The 16,744-nt window shown below is 39.6% G+C and overlaps 1 protein-coding gene across 1 annotated transcript in view; it reads right to left on the bottom strand.

Moving 5' to 3' along the window:
* The window catches only part of VKORC1L1 (vitamin K epoxide reductase complex subunit 1 like 1), a 61,656-nt gene that overhangs the window by 3,956 nt on the left and 40,956 nt on the right, over positions 1 to 16,744 (bottom strand). The window contains exon 2 of the mRNA XM_045875455.3: positions 3,845 to 3,954. Within this exon, the coding sequence (XP_045731411.1) occupies positions 3,845 to 3,954 (110 nt within the window). The remainder of the gene's footprint in view (positions 1 to 3,844; positions 3,955 to 16,744) is intronic.

Genomic DNA, 16,744 nt, shown 5'->3' with positions numbered 1-16,744 from the left:
GACCGCTGACTGTGCTGACACACGGGATGAAATCTGGGACCAAAAACGACTGGCCTGTTTTGTTAAGATTATGCAGGTTGACTTTGCACACAGAATACCAGCTGCAGTGTTTTTGATTTGTCAGTATTCTAGGTGAAATATTACTTACACCATAAACTAGCCTTACTTAGTTAAGTCACGCAAAGAAAATACGCAGTCTTACAACCACATCCTGCGTGAAGCTCATCTGGAAAATCGACAGCCTCATCGCTCCCAATGGAGAAAGGAACGTGAGGCCCAGAGCCTTCTCTCCCAAGCAGGCCGCACTTCCCCTGGCCTTTTCACCGCAGGCTCCCCATCTGTGGGCAGTAAAATCTGCCTTTTGTTTAGTCAGATTTTTCAAAAATCCACAATGCTTAGGTCAAACTTTCCAAAAATCATACAAAGATGATTGTACCAATATGATGCTGAAGAAGGAAAAAACTTGCAATAAACATTTCAGGAAGGGCTCACCCGGGAAGGTAACGGAAACCACGTTTGGCCAGTTGGGCCCCATGTGGGTCAAAGCAGGTCAAGAAGAGAGGCCGTTCTGTGCGCTACACCGGGGCTCTGGGATGCTGACATTGTCACATGTACGGTTATGTAATTTCCTGCAGCCGACAGTCGGGAGAACACGTGCTCTTATTCTCAAGGACAGAGGAGACAGCAGAGCCTGTTAAACTACCCTCCCTTCCAACAACTAATGGACAAGGAGAACAGAAACAGGAAAAAATAATCGGTGGCGGGAGGTTTGAAGAGGTTAATTAAGGAGCTGAAATCCCCACTGCCTGTTGACAAGAAGCTGCCTGTGGGCTACAGTCGGGCCACAAAGGCCGGACTTGCTCCCAGGACCGGTCATTCTAGAGTATGACCCTTCCTAAGGCTCCTCAAGGCTGCCATACCGCTGGATTCCTTGTGCCGGGGACGGACAAATCCGACCGGCCACCTGCTCGTGCGCATGAAGACTGGACCAGCTGCGCTCACTCGTAGGTAACATCCTGAACGGTCTTCTGGCTGGCCCTGTCCTAAATATCTACGCCTTCAAAAATTAATGCTGTCACGTGAATTTGACTAAGAGAGTTGGTTTCAAAATGATATGGACAGGGCGCCTGGGTGGCTCAGTTGGTTAAGCGACTGCCTTTGGCTCAGGTCATGATCCTGGAGTCCCGGGATCGAGTCCCACGTCGGGCTCCCTGCTCAGCAGGGAGTCTGCCTCTCTCTCTGACCCTCCCCCCTCTCATGCTATCTCATTCTCTCTCTCAAATAAATAAATAAAAAATCTTTAAAAAAAAATGATATGGACAAGTTATTTACTTTCTCCATGCCACTCTTTTCCTTGAGATTATAATCATTTTTCCCCCCTAATACTGATGTGTGAATTAAAAGAGCTACCAGGTGGGGCACCCGGCTGGCTCAGCCAGCACAACGCGTGACTCTGGATCTCAGGGTCGTGAGTTCAAGCCCCACGTCGGGCCTAGAGCTTACTTAATGAATGAATGAATGAATGAGTGAGTGAGCTAATAGGTATAAAGCCCTTCGAATGCTCCATAAATCCCGGCTATTACTCTTGCACCCAACCTGTCCTGATGTAATGGGGCTGGTGGCTGGGGGTGCAATTCCCAGTGGGATTTACAAGGTGCTGTGACTAAATAAACGAGGGTTCGATCAAGCAGTGGAACATTCTGCAGCTGTGAAGAAGAATGAAGACAATGGACTGCTATGGAAATATCCCCACGATGAGTTAGTTGAGCAAAAAAGAAAAAAGAGTATGTAGGACAGTGTGTACAGCATCTGCCTTTTGTATTTTAAAAAGGAGGACGATGAAGAGGACAGGCTTGGACTTTCTTGTACTTGCCTAAGGAAAGTCCTGCAACACACAGCTACCAGCTGGGGACGAACGGCAGCAGGAAGTGGGCAGAGGGGGGCAAAGGTCAGGGCAGGCTTTCTGCTGGATAGCATTTTATATTTTGTTACTCTTGAACTCGTGAAAGCATTACCTATGGAAAAATTAAAAGTGCTGCATCTCAAACTACTTATAAGGCAGTGAAGCGATGTGCTCTGGCAAACTGTGTGAGATGAGTTCACGTGTGCCGCCTTCCATGTGCCTCCCGACATTGAAAATGCCTCATGTGGACACACAAAATGTGCACAGAAAAAACACACAGGATACACACCATTTAAAATCTCTATATAAGGAAATTCACAAATTAAATATTATAAATGGAAATCTGTTCCATCTCTATCTCTAAAAATTAACATAGTCAAAAGCGTTTCTTAGGCTATTTTAATTTCGGCTAATACATTATATTCTTCTTTAGCAATCCAAACAGAACAAATAAATGGGATAAAAAATAAAAGTCTGACCCCCTGGCCCCCAACCACTGGACCCTTTTCTATGCATTTACACATATATATACACACACACACATACATATGTATATGTATGTATACATATATGTACTACATACATATACATATACATACATATACATACATACGTAAATGCATATTTACATGCATATATGTATTTAAATACATATTTAAATACTTCTCTAATACCTATTATAGTACAATTTGCTTTTTTCACCAAATTATGTCTTGATCTTTCCAGAAGATCTTCTAATATGGATGTAACCTAATTTATTCAACCATTATGTTTTGCTAAGCTACTTCCAATTTTTTGCTATTTTAAACTATACTGCTATGAATATCCTGGTGCATATTTTTGTATTTCTACAGGATATGGAACTGGGTACACCTGATAGGAGTATTTAGAAAAATTTAGATTCACAATTTACCTCATAACAAATCAACTTCAGCTAGGCAGAAGAGCACAGAAGAGCTGGTAGGTAATGGGGTAAAATATTAACAATGGAAACCAAAGGTCAGAAATGGCTGGATTTAACTCTAATAAAGTATAAAAAAACTTCTGTACAATCAAAATTCACCAAACTAACATAAAAAAGGATAAAGAATGGGTAAAATGTAACAAATACGAAAATGGACTATTATCAGGATCCCAACGACAAAAGGGACAACGCAGGAAAATTAAAATAAAATGATGGGGATTTGTAACTATTAAATTAGAAATTTTACAGAAAACACTTTTAAAGTATGAAGATGGGTGAAGCTTTAGGGAAGCCGGACGATTGAGGGGAAAGTAGTTTGGTAATACGTATTAAAGTCCATTAAAAAAAGTTATGTGTTTTGGCTCATTCACCCAGTGTTTGGAAATTTATTTTGCAGAACTAATCCAAAGAGGGAGGTGTGTGTGAAGGGCACTGTAAACAAAATTGATCACTGCAGTGTTATTTAGAACACAAAAACTTGAAACCTTGATATCAACAATAACAGAACACCGACAAGAGGAAACAACATGAAAGAATTCACATAAAGTTAAGTGAAAAGAGCAGAAGAAAATGGACACAGGTGTGTAAAGGTGATGGAATTACACGCACTGCTTGCTGTTAATAGTCTCTCAGGGCATAATACGTTTAAGTAACCCTACAGTATATAATAAATTAATAAGGAAAAAATTTTTCTGGGGAAGACTGGAATAGTAAGTTCCCTGAACAGGACTGGTTTTTCTGGACACTATGGGACGCTGCTATCCCTGATTAAACACCAACAGATACCAAATTCAGCATTAGCATCATCAAAATCTCAGTGAACCAAATTTTCACAACAGAAAAATGTGCCACAAACTAGTGGTTCTATCATTAACATGCTTTTATTTACTCTAAAGACATTTCAGGGCAAAGACACAAAGTACTAAAGGGAATATAACAAAACAAACTTATTTTGGTATTGCCGTATAAATACTTACCAAGTAATAACTGTAGTATATAAAATATAAGTCCAAAGACACTGTTTGGCTGGTTTAATACACCATCCTTTCCAAAAATGGAACCCAAAAGACCAAATCCTCGACCCCATCTGTAAAATAAGGAAAACCAGTAACCCCATTTTGAGTCTTTCTATTTTTAAAAATGTAAAATTGTCTGAGAATGCCATGCCAATATACCCAGCTAAATCTCCAAGTTGCCTGTTTCTATATATTCTCTTGTCCAAAAGATAGGATCAAAGTATTCTTTTTCTGATGGCATTAGTATTTGCAGAGGAAGGGCTCTCTCAACTTAAGTCAGTCCCTTCCCAGGAGCACCACTGACATTTTGAGCTAAAGAATTCTTTGAGTTGGGGGCTGTTCAGTGCATTACAGGGTGTTAGCAGTATCCCTGGGCTCTACCCACTAGATGCAAGTGGTATTCCCCAACCAGTTGTGACAAGCGAGAATGTCTCCAGCCATTGCCAAATGTCCCCAGGGGGCAAAATCTCCCCCAGCTGAAAGCCACTGACTTAAGCTGCCTTATTTCTTCATTCAGAGTGTGTGGAGTGAGGGGCACCTGGGTGGCTCAGTCGGTGAAGCATATGACTCCTGGTTTCGGCTCAGGTCATGATCTCATGGGTCATGGGATCAAGCCCTGCGTCCTGCTCCCCACTCAGCACAGAGTCGCCTCCGCCTGCTCACGCTCTCTCACACACACAAATAAGTAACTAAGTAAGTAAATAAATAAAATCACAAAGTATGTGGACTGAAATGTTGCTTCCTGACAAATTTCACCAGGATATGCAATAGGAAACATATCTTAGGAACATATTTTTAAACACAGAACAATATCAGAAACTATAGGTCCTTCCTAGAATCATACCTCAAGAGTAAAAAACTGATACACAATTTGCTCCATCAGTTTTTATTTGCAGTTTAACTTCAAATTCTGCACTTAACATTTTCAGGATCTTATTTTCCTATTTTTAAAAAAGATTATTTCAGATTTAATAAAATTTGACTCAAATATCAAACTAACATTTACTTTGGATGAAAACCTTTGAAAATAACTTTAACTCTGAATGAGAATGCTTTTCAAAAATAAGAAAGAAAACACCAGTCATGGTTTTAAGTCCGTAGTGAAGCACTCAATAAAACCTAAACTTTGGTTTGGAAAACAAACTACTTGAAAACAAGGATAAATAAGTGATTCTTTATTTGTCACACGAGTTTAATAGCAGTGTCCAAGAAAGAGTGAAACCTCTTCATAATGATATTGAGAGGGAAGAGTAACCCCGATTTTACAAGTGAGTGAGAGTCCTGAAGATTTTTATTGTACAGAGTTATACACTTTGAGGAACACAAAATAATCTCCATCAGATTTGTGCATTCTTTTACACATCAAATAATTGTGCACGTTCTAAGTGCAGATAATGGGTCAAGTGCTGGGATACAGGAGTGAACAAATCAGAAAATGTGGTGCCCCTTGTGGAGATTTTATTCAATTTAGGGAGGAGAAGCAGTGAACATGTAAACAAATGACAAAGTTACTTTCAGAAATGGATGAAACTATTAACAGATATGCAGGAAAGGTGAGGGCAGAGTCATTCTAGACCAGAGCTTCTGAAAATTTAAAAATGCACACAATCATCTTGGGGTCTCATTAAAATCCAGGTTTTCCTTTAGCAGGTCTGTGGTAGGACCTAAGACTCTGCATTTCCAAACCAAGCCAAACCAAACCAAATGCTCCCAGCTCATGCTTCTGGTCTGAGGACCACACTTTACTATTGCTCTAGAAGGAGAAGGGGTGGAGGGAGCTAGTCTAGCTAGATGGTCAGAGATGGCCTTTTTCAGGAACGACATTTTGAATTAAATCCTGAATGATGAAAAGCAGCCAATCTCTTGAGGAATTGCAAGTACAAAGGCCCTGAGGCAGGAATGAGCGATGAGTGTGCAAGAAGGCCATCAAGGCTGACACAGTGATTAGGGAAGAATGGCAAACACCCAATCGTTTATAGCATTTATGGCCTTTTGTAGGCCATGATAAAGAGCTTGAATTTTATTCTAATGGCAATGGGAAGACATTCAGTGGCTTTTAAATAGGCGAGTAATATAAGCTTATTTATGATCACTCTTAACTATTGTGTAAAAAACAAACTGCAGGAGGGCAGGAGCACACAGGAAGAAACTATATGCAATCAAACTTCTTAGCCCTGCTCATCTGAAGTAGGAATTCAAATGTAAATCACCACCTTTGGCAATGGAAGTAATTGGGCATACTGCCAAAATCATCATGGGCAAAAAGAATTTTTATATATTCCAAGCACTAGTCTGTGTCTAATTATTCACACAGGATTATGTTGATATTTTCCTTGAAAACAATGCAGAAATCCACAGAAAATACCGTTTTATCTAAGTAATACATGCATAAGGTTTAAAAATCAAATAATACCGACAGTCTTACAAAATAGACATCCCGTGCTTCAGCCCTTGCCACACACAGTTCTGACCCCCCAGAGACAACCATTATGCTATCTTTTAACCTTTTTTCCCTATTTAATTCCACATTTTATTTTTTTATTTTTTTAAAGATTTTATTTATTTATTTGACAGAGAGAGACACAGCGAGAGAGGAAACACAAACAGGGGGAATGGGAGAGGGAGAAGCAGGCTCCCCGCGGAGCAGGGAGCCCGACGCGGGGCTCGATCCCAGGACCCTGGGATCATGACCTGAGCTGAAGGCAGACGCTTAACCGACTGAGCCACCCTGGTGCCCATTAATTCCACATTTTTAAATAATATGCTTACTTGGCTATTTCTTGATTTCTTAACATATAGTGTATTATTAGTTTCAGGGGTGATTTCTGAATACTAGTATCTTACGACTTTCTAGTATGGTACACTAGAATGTTGCTTTAAAAAAACGTGAGGCAACCCCTTTGGGACCCCTCCGTCCTTGGGAGCTTTGTACTATCACTTTGCTAGCGGTCAATAAACCTTGCTTTGCTGCCCAAAAAACAAACAAACAAACAAAAAACAATAACAACAAAAAACATTGTGGAGAGCTTTAAATGTATATACACAAAGTTAACAGAACAGTGTAATAACCTCATGTACTATCACCCAGCTTCGAAATCGCAACTTTCTTGCTTCATTTCCACCTCTACCCACTCACCACTCAAGGATTATTTTGTTACTTTTTTTTTTTAAAGATTTTATTTATTTGACAGAGAGAAACACAGTGAGAGAGGGAACACAAGCAGGGGGAGTGGGAGAGGGAGAAGCAGGCTCCCCGCTGAGCAGGGAGCCCCATGCGGGGCTCGATCCCAGGACCCTGGGATCATGACCTGAGCCAAAGGCAGACACTTAGCGACTGAGCCACCCAGGTGCCCCTATTTTGTTATTTTTTAAGGCAAAATTTACACACATTTAATGCACAAATCTTAACTTTTCTGTAATTTTGGTGAATGGAACACCTGAGTAATCCTGGATCCATCTGAGTAGTCCTGGGACACTAATTCTGGGATACTTACCCAATAGTGTGAAAGGAGAGTTTAAGTAACTTTCATAAACAATCAAACAAACACTCCATATAGAGTGCTTCCATCTCCCCAGTTAAATTGTTAGCTCCTTCTCATCAGTCCACACTCTCCTTCACCACAAGCATCAAGTACCTGGCTAGCGAGGTACTATGATTCAGCAATCCCACTACTGGGTATTTACCCAAAGTTTTTGTATTTTTGTATTCTTTGGGTAAATACCCAGTAGTGCGACTGCTGGATCATAGGGTAGTTCTTTTTTTTTTTTTTTTAATCTTTTTAAAAAAATTTTTAGGGGTGCCTGAGTGGCTCAGTCAGTAAAGCATCTGCCTTTGGTCAGGTCATGATCCTGGGGTCCTGGGATTAAGCCCTGCATCAGGCTCCATGCTCAGCGGGGAGTCTGCTTCTCTCTCTGCCCCTAACCCTGCTCATGCTCTCTCTCAAAATAAATTTTAAAATTTGAGAGAGAGACAGAGTGCACACTTGCGTGAGTGGGGGGAGAAGCAGAGAACGCAGACTCTGTCCTGAGCGTGGAGCCTGATGCAAGGCTTGATCCCAGGACCCCGGGATCATAACCTGAGCTGAAACCAAGAGTCGGATGCTCAACCTACTGAGCCACCCACGTGCCCCAGGGTAGTTCTATTTTTAACTTTTTGAGGAACCTCCATACTGTTTTCCAGAGTGGCTGCACCAGTTTGCATTCCCACCAACAGTGCAAGAGGTTCCTTTTCCCCCACACCCTCACCCAAAGTTGTTGTTTCTTGTTTTTTGTTTTAGCCATTCTGACAGGTGTGAGGTGATCTCTCGTTGTAGTTTTGATTTGCATTCCCCTGATGACTGATGATGAGCATCCTCATGTACCTGTTGGCCATCTGTATGTCTTCTTTGGAGAAATGTCTCTTCATGCCCAGTTTTTAATTGGATTATTTGTTCCTTGGGTGTTGAATTTTCCAAGTTCTTTATATATTTTGGATACTAACTATTTATTGGATAGATAACTTGCAAATATCTTCTCATTCTGTAGGTTGCCTTTTAGTTTTGTTGACTCCTTTGCTGTGCAGAAGCTTTTTATTTTGATGAAGTCCCAATAGTTTATTTTTTGCTTTTATTTCCCTTGCCTCAGAAAACATATCTAGAAAAACGTTGCCACAGCCAATGTCAGAGAAATTATTGCCTGTGTTCTCTTCTAAGGTTTTGGTTTCAGGTGTCACATTTGGGTCTTTAACCCATTTTGAATGGACTTTTGTGTATGGTGTTAGAAAGTGGTCCAGTTTCATTCTTTTGCAGGTAGCTGTCCCGTGTTCCCAACACCATTTCTTGATGAAACTTTTCCCCATTTTATATTCTTTCTTCCTTTGTGGAAGACTGACCGTGTAATTGTGGGCTTATTTCTGGGTTTTCTATTCTGTCCCATTGATCTATGTGTCTAATCTAGTGCCATACTGTTTTGGTTATTACAGCTTTGTAATATAACTTGAAGTCTGGAATTGTGATGCCTCCAGTTTTTTCTTTTTCAAGATTGCTTTGGCTATTCGGGGTCTTCTGTGGTTCCATACAAATTTTAGGATTTTTTTAAAAAAAGATTTATTTATTTAGTTGAGAGAGAGTGCAAACAGGGGAGGTGGGGTGGGGCAGAGGGAGAGGGAGAGGGAGAATCCCAAGCAGATTCCCTGCTGAACTCGGAGCCTAACATGGAGCTGGATTCTCATGACCCTGAGATCATGACCTAAGCTGAAACCAAAAGTCAGGGCACTAAACTGACTGAGCCACCCAGGCGCCCCTAGAATGGTCTGTTCTATTTCTGTGAAAAATGCTCTGGGTATTTTAATAGGGATTGCATTAAATGTGTAGACTGCTTTGGTTGGTTCATCTTTGACCCAAATAATAACTTCCTTGAATATTTAGTATTTGGGGGCATAAACAACCAGCACCACTTCCCTATGCTATGAATGAGAAATCATTCAAAGGTTTCTAAACACTCCTATTTTTGCCAGAAACAACAAATGTGAAAGTCAACAATGTTCCAACTCTGGTCTCCTAGGTCCCTGAGGATAAATCTAAGACATTATTTGCCTCTTTCACTCATTCCCTCCTAAGTGTGTAAGGAAGTTGGCTACATGAGAGACATGTAATAGTGCCATAGACTGAAATGCAGGGGTTGATATGAGAATCCAACGGTCTTCAATTTGAGCAGACATTAAAGAGATTTGTGGTGAGAGAAACAAGACCATTCATTTCTCTCGTGTGTGTGTGTGTGCATGTGTGTGTGTTTGGGAAAAGTTATTTTTTATAAAAATATTTTGTTAACATGTAATGGGGTTTACTATTATTTTTAAATGAATGAACACATTTAAGTAATTTCTCAGTTTTTAATTTCTAATATAGTAAATACCAAAGATATAACACACATAAATAAAATCAACTTGGGGTTCTCAATAATTATTGAAGTATAAAGGAGTCTTGAGATCAAGTAGTTTGAAAATCACTGCTTTTGACCAATTTCCCAATAAAATATATCACAGTTCAGACAAAATTTTTAAAAATTGGGGTGGGATAAAGTAGGGGGAACCTTAAAAGAAATAATCAAATAATATGCATTATAGTTATATATGTTTAAAAGATTTCATGGCCATAACATTAAAAAAATGGAAAATAATAAATGTCAGTGAGGATATGGAGATATTGGAATCCTTGTACATTGCTGGTGGGTAAAATGGTGCAGCCACTGTGGAAAGCAATTTGGCGGTTCCTCAAAAAGTTAAACATAGAATTACCAGATAAGCCAGCAATTCCATTCCTAGGTATACATTCCAAAGATCTGAAGACAGGTATTCAAGCAAGTACAAGTACTTGTTCATAGCATTAGTCACAACAGCCAAAAGGTGGAGACAATTCAATGTCCATCAACTGATGGATAGACAAACATGGTATATTCGTACAGTAGAATATTATTCAGCCATAAAAAGGAATGAAGCACTGATACATGCTACAATGTGGCTGAACCTCAAAAACATTATGCTAGTAAGTGGAATAAGCCAGACACAGAAAGTCACATGTTGTATCAGTCCACTTTCATGGCATGTCCAGAATAGGCAAATCCACAGGGACAGAAAATCGGTTAGTGGTTGCCAGGGATTAGGGAGGGAGCAGTGAGGAGCGACGGCTTAATGCGTACGGTATCTCCTTTGTGGGTAATGAAAATGGTTTGAGGGGCGCCTGGGTGGCTCAGTCAGTTAAGCGTCCAACTCTTGATTTCGGCTCAGGTCATGACCTCAGGGTCCTGGGATGGAGCCCCGCATCTGGCTCCATGCCCAGTAGAGAGTCTGCTTCTCTCCCTCTTCCTTGACCCTTCCCCCCACTCATGCTTTCTCTAAAAAATAAATAAATGAATCTTTAAAAAAAATTTTTTAAAAATGCTTTGGAACTAGGTGGAAGTGATGGCTGCACAACACTTTAAGTGTACTCGACAGGCTGAATGTCCACTTTAAAATGGCTAATTCTGGGGCGCCTGGGTGGCTCAGTTGGTTAAGCGACTGCCTCCGGCTCAGGTCATGATCCTGGAGTCCCTGGATCGAGTCCCGCATCGGGCTCCCTGCTCGGCAAGGAGTCTGCTTCTCCCTCTGACCCTCCCCACTCTCATGTGCTCACTCGCTCTCTCTCTCTCTCTCTCTCAAATAAATAAAAAAATAAAAATAAAATGGCTAATTTTGAACAAATTTCACCTCAGTTAAAGATTTGTGGGGACGCCTGGGTGGCTCAGTCGGTTAAGGGTCTGTCTTCAGGTCATGATCCCAGGTCCTGGGATCCAGTCCCACATCAGGCCCCTCGCTCAGCGGGGAGCCTGCTTCTCCCTCTGCCTGTGCTCTTTGCTGCTCCCCCTGCTTGTGCTCTCTCTCTCTCTGACAAATAAATAAAATCTTAAAAAAAAAAAAAAATTGTTTTAAGGAAGACTATAAATACCACAAACATCAACTGTTTCTGAATGGTGAGGAAGAGTTTAATAAGGGTACTTTTTTCCCCTTCTACGTTGTTGTATTTTGTAAATTTTCTTTAATCACCAATATTACTTTTATGACAGCAGCAAAAAAAGATGCTATATCAAGTTCATCGATCACATTTAAATTAATGACAAACCTTAATGTCTTTCCAACTCCACTCTCTCCCCCTCAACCAGATTTAAATTTTACTGCAATTTCTTTGCTCATGGAATATCTACAAGGCCCTAATATAATGACTAAAACATTCAGGAATACAAAATTAATAAAGAAAGGAAGTAAATAACAATATGAGCTTCCCTGATATTTTCCTTACTCTGAGAATTTGTTGAGATGCTGGCTTATACCTACCACTTACAGATATTCCTTTCACTTACAAATATTTAAGATCTGTTAAATATTTAAGATCTGGCTACTTGCTTCTATACAATTCTTTCCTTTTCTTTTTTTAAAAAATTTAAATTCAAGGGGCGCCTGGGTGGCTCAGTCATTAAGCGTCTGCCTTCGGCTCGGGTCATGATCCCAGGGTCCTGGGATCGGGCCTTGTGTTGGGCTCCCTGCTCCGCGGAAACTGCTTCTCCCTCCCCCACTCCCCCTGCTTGTGTTCCCTCTCTCGCTGTGTCTCTCTCTGTCAAATAAATAAATACGATCTTTAAAAAAATAATTTTAATTCAAGTCTAAGTGAAAGGAATATCTATGACATATATTTTGCCTATAATTTCCTAATTTTATTTTTTTTAAACTTTTAAAGATTTATTTATTTATTTGAAAGAGAGGGGGAGAGAGTGCACATGCTAGCCGGGGGAGGGGCAGAGGGAGTGGGAGACAAGCAGACTCCCCGCTGAACAGAGCGGCCAACAGGGGGCTCAATCCCAGGACCCTGAGATCATGACCTGAGCCAAAATCAAGAGTCAGACGCTTAACTGACTAAGCCACCCAGGAGCCTCAATAATTTTCTCATTTTAGATTGTATGAGCACTTTGTAATGGTCTATTGGGATAAAAAATCTATTTAAACATTTTAAACTACACTGTTATAAAACTCTGAGAAGTTCATTTTACCGAAAACAAATAAACAAACCAATCTAAATAAGCTGCAACAAACAGAAATAAAAATTCAGTTGGTTTCCAAAGGTGGTTGGGTGCATTATGAACCAGATATGACAAAATGTTTGGCATGTTCAAGAAAAATACTAAGTATGTAATTTCCACAAAGGAAAGGTCTACCCATTGTGGACCAGCTTCCTGACAGATACCCAGAGCCCCCGTGCTAGGAGTGTGGGCTCTGTAGTCAGACAAACTTGGTTCTGTTATTAATAGGCTGTGTGACTTTGGATAAGTCACTTAACCTTGGACTCTGAATCCCCTCATTTGTAAAATGGAGATGATTAGGTACTCAATTCATAGCACTGCTGTGGGAAATAATTCTGTTAAGAATAACTATGTAGTGGCTTCAGATGTCCATCAACAGATGACTGGATAAAGAAGATGTGGCATAGGGGCTGGGTGGCTCAGTTGGTTAAGCGACTGCCTTCGGCTCAGGTCATGATCCTGGAGTCCCGGGATCGAGTCCCGCATCAGGCTCCCTGCTCAGCGGGGGGTCTGCTTCTCCCTCTGACCCTCTTCCCTCTCGTGCTCTCTGTCTCTCATTCTCTCTCAAATAAATAAATAAAATCTTAAAAAAAAAAAAGATGTGGTATACACACACACACACACACACAATGAGATATTACTCAGCCATCAAAAAGGATGAAATCTTGCCATTCACATTGATGTGGATGGAACTGGAGGGAATTATGCTGAGCAAAATAAGTCAAACAGAGAAAGATAATTACCATATGATTTCACTCATATGTGGAATATAAGAAATCGTGTGGAGGATCACAGGGGAAAGGAGGAAAAACTAAGTGGGAAGAAATCAGAGTGGGAGACAAACCATGAGAGACTCTTAACTCTAGGAAACAAACTGAGGGTTGTTGGAGGGGAGATGGGTGAGGGGCGGGGTAACTGGGTGACGGGCATTCAGGAGGGCACGTGATGTAATGAGCACTGGGTGTTATACGCAACTGATGAATTATTGAACACTACATCTGAAACTAATGATGTACAGTATGTTGGTTAATTGAATTTAAATTTTAAAAAGAAAGAAAAGGAAAAAATTATGTAGTGGCTTAACGTCAAAAAAAAGTAGACACATATACACAAGACGTTCTGCTCTCTAGCATTGTATCTACTAGGCCCAATGGTTTTGATATAGCATGCCTTTATATAAAGCTTCTTTTTTCTTCCACAAACATTGGCATGCTTTATTAAAACATTTTACATTTGATCTTAAACATTTTGTTTTCTATTTTACGGACATACTATAATTAATGGCATATATCACTGTTGGTGAACATCAGGCTATTTCTACTTCTCATGATTATACAACATTAAACGAATATATTGTGCAAAGCGTCGGTCCGCAATTACATTATTTCCATAGGATGAACTAAAAAGAGAAAAGTGACTTGAGTAAGTAGCATGAGCATCTTAAAAACTATTGTATTGTTGTGCAAAAGGTTGTGCACAATTTTATGCCTATTTATACCTCGAGCATCAGCCCCTGAAATGTCTTCTTTAGTAATAGCTACAACAGAACAAATATGGTAAACATGCTTTTACAAACTTAAATAGAAAAATATGTTCACAAGTTTAAACTTCTCATTACCTTTATTTACTTGCTTATTTATATATTGGAAATCAATTGCTTTTTTCTTTGGTATTTAACATATTTAACATTTAACAGTCCTGAACTATACACTAAAAATGGTTAAGATGGTAAATTTTATATTATGTAGGTTTTTTTTAACCACGATTTTTTTTTAAATTTAGTCTTGTATGCATCTTTGTTCAGGTAGATAAATCCCAAAGAAGGAATCCAGAAGGGTCTGATCCACAGATGCTCAGTTCCTTCTTGTAAACTGATCAATCAGGTAAGTTTGCTACCTGCCTAACAAGGGGTAAGTGTAGGAATGGGTCATTCTAAATTCATGGATTATGATACATCATCAATTTAGTAAGAACTTTTCAGAGAAAAAAATTACCATATAAATATGTACATTGATCCAGATGGTAAAGTTAAATAACAATGGACATAAAAATCATAGAAACAAAGAAGTTAATGTTTGGGTTTATAAAATCTTTGTCAAAGTTCCTTTTGTGGAAATGACCAGCTCATACCAGGAAAGGGCCTCATTCTCAGGCCACTGTGGACAGTAGATGTTAAATAAAACTTAAAAATTTTTCATGCTGAAAGGTCTATTTTTTCACGTCAGCTCAAGAACCCCAAAGGGTCATAACCACTTAAAAGGAAAAATGAGGGGGCGCCTGGGTGGCTCAGTCATTAAGCGTCTGCCTTCGGCTCAGGTCATGATCCCAGGGTCCTGGGATCGAGCCCCGCATCCAGCTCCCTGCTTGGCGGAAAGCCTGCTTCTCCCTCTCCCACTCCCCCTCCTTGTGTTCCTGCTCTCGCTCTCTCTCTCTGTCAAATAAATAAATAAAATCTTAAAAAAAAAAAAAGGGAAAAATGGATCCTGGAAAGTGCACATAAGTGGAATAATACTTGTATTGGGGCCTAGCATGGTATTTGGTAATGCTGTGTGTTAAAAAAATACTTGTGATTACAATTATAAAAATTTCTGAGGAACCTCGTGTTAAGACCTGTATACTCCATTTAATAATATTTTTTTGTTTTCATGATTCTAAATTGTATCAAAATTATACATTTTTCAAAGCCGGATATTACTACAACACTTAGGACAAAAACTCGCAGTTCTCTGATCTTGGAGTCATCTTCCTCAGAAGCAAGCACTTTCAACTCATTTTTGTGGTTTCTTTGGTATTTACCCAGAAATTTCTTTTTACACAAATTCTTTACCATTTTCAGTTTGGATCATTGGATGCAGCAGGTCACAGAGAAATACAGTCCAAACCATGGTCTGGGCCAACTGCACAGCTGTCATCCTGATTTCCAATCTCTTCTCTATACCAAACGTTGTTTCTTAGATTTAGTATCTTCCTTTTCCCCTTGGTTAATCACTTGGTTTTGGTGAAACAATCTTCTAATAGCTTCCTTGAGAAAATACAGACTGGAGGTAACATTTCTAGGAATATTGAGTCGAAAAATCTTTCTTCTACCATCACACTGGGTTGGTAGTTTTGGGGGTATGTAATTATAAATTAAAAATAATTTCCCCTCAGAATTTTTAAAGTCATTGTCCTTGAAAAATCTGATGCCACTCTGACCCTTGAATATGACCTGTTTTTGTTCCTTTATGAGGCTTTAAGAAACTTTTTAAAAAAATATTTTTAGATTTTATTTATACTGAAGTTAGTCAACATATAGTGTGTTATTAGTTTCAGGGGTAGAATTTAGTGATTTATTAGTTGAATATAACACCCAGTGCTCATTACATCCGGTGCCCTCCTTATGCCCCTCACCCAATTACCCCATCCCTCCACCCACCACGCAACCCTCAGTTTTGTTACCTATAGTTAAGTGTCTCTTATGGTTTGCCTCCCTCTCTGTTTTTATCTTATTTTTTTCCTTCCCTTATGTTTATGAGCTTTGTTTCTTAAATTCCACATGAGTGAAATCAGATGGTATTTGTTTTTCTCTGACTGACTTATTTCACTTAGCATAATTCCCTCTAGTTCCATCCACATCACTGCAAATGGCAAGAGTTCATTCTTTTTGATGGCTGAGTAATATTCCTGTGTGTGTGTGTGTGTGTGTGTGTATACCACATCTTCTTTATCCATTCGTCTACCGATAGACATCTGGGCTCCTTCCATATTTTGGCTATTGTGGACATTGCTGCTATAAGCATTAGGATGCATGTACCCCTTCCAATCACTATTTTTGTATCCACAGGATAAATACCTAGTAGTGTAATTTCTGGGTCATAGGGTAGTTCAAATTTTAACTTTCTGAGGAACGTCCATACTGTTTTCCCGAGTGGCTGCACCAGCTTCCATTCCCACCAACAGTGTAAGAGGGTTCCCCTTTCTCTGCATCCTTGCCAACACCCGTTGTTTCCTGAGCTGTTCATTTTAGCCATTCTTTTTAATCCTAGTGGTCTAAAATTTCACAAAGGATGCCTTGGTATATAGGTCTTAAGTTATTCGTTGTGAAGGGTCCGTAGTGGGCCCTTTCAATGTAGAAATTCATGTTTTTCAATACCAGAAAATTTTCATGTATTACGACTTAGCCAAATGTTGGACTTCTTAAACTCTTAAACTGAACCTTTCCTTTTTTTTTTTTTTTTTTTACCCTTTTCTTCTTTCTTCTATTTTCCATCTCTTTTACCTTTTGTTCCATTTTCT

The sequence above is a fragment of the Mirounga angustirostris genome, unplaced genomic scaffold (genome assembly GCF_029215605.1).
Source record: "Mirounga angustirostris isolate CCGP_5_RB_7025 unplaced genomic scaffold, mMirAng1.0.hap1 SCAF_5, whole genome shotgun sequence".
In the NCBI taxonomy this organism is placed as follows: domain Eukaryota; kingdom Metazoa; phylum Chordata; class Mammalia; order Carnivora; family Phocidae; genus Mirounga; species Mirounga angustirostris.
The sequence above is the reverse complement of the archived record's forward strand: the minus strand, read 5'-3'. Positions and strand labels throughout refer to the sequence as shown.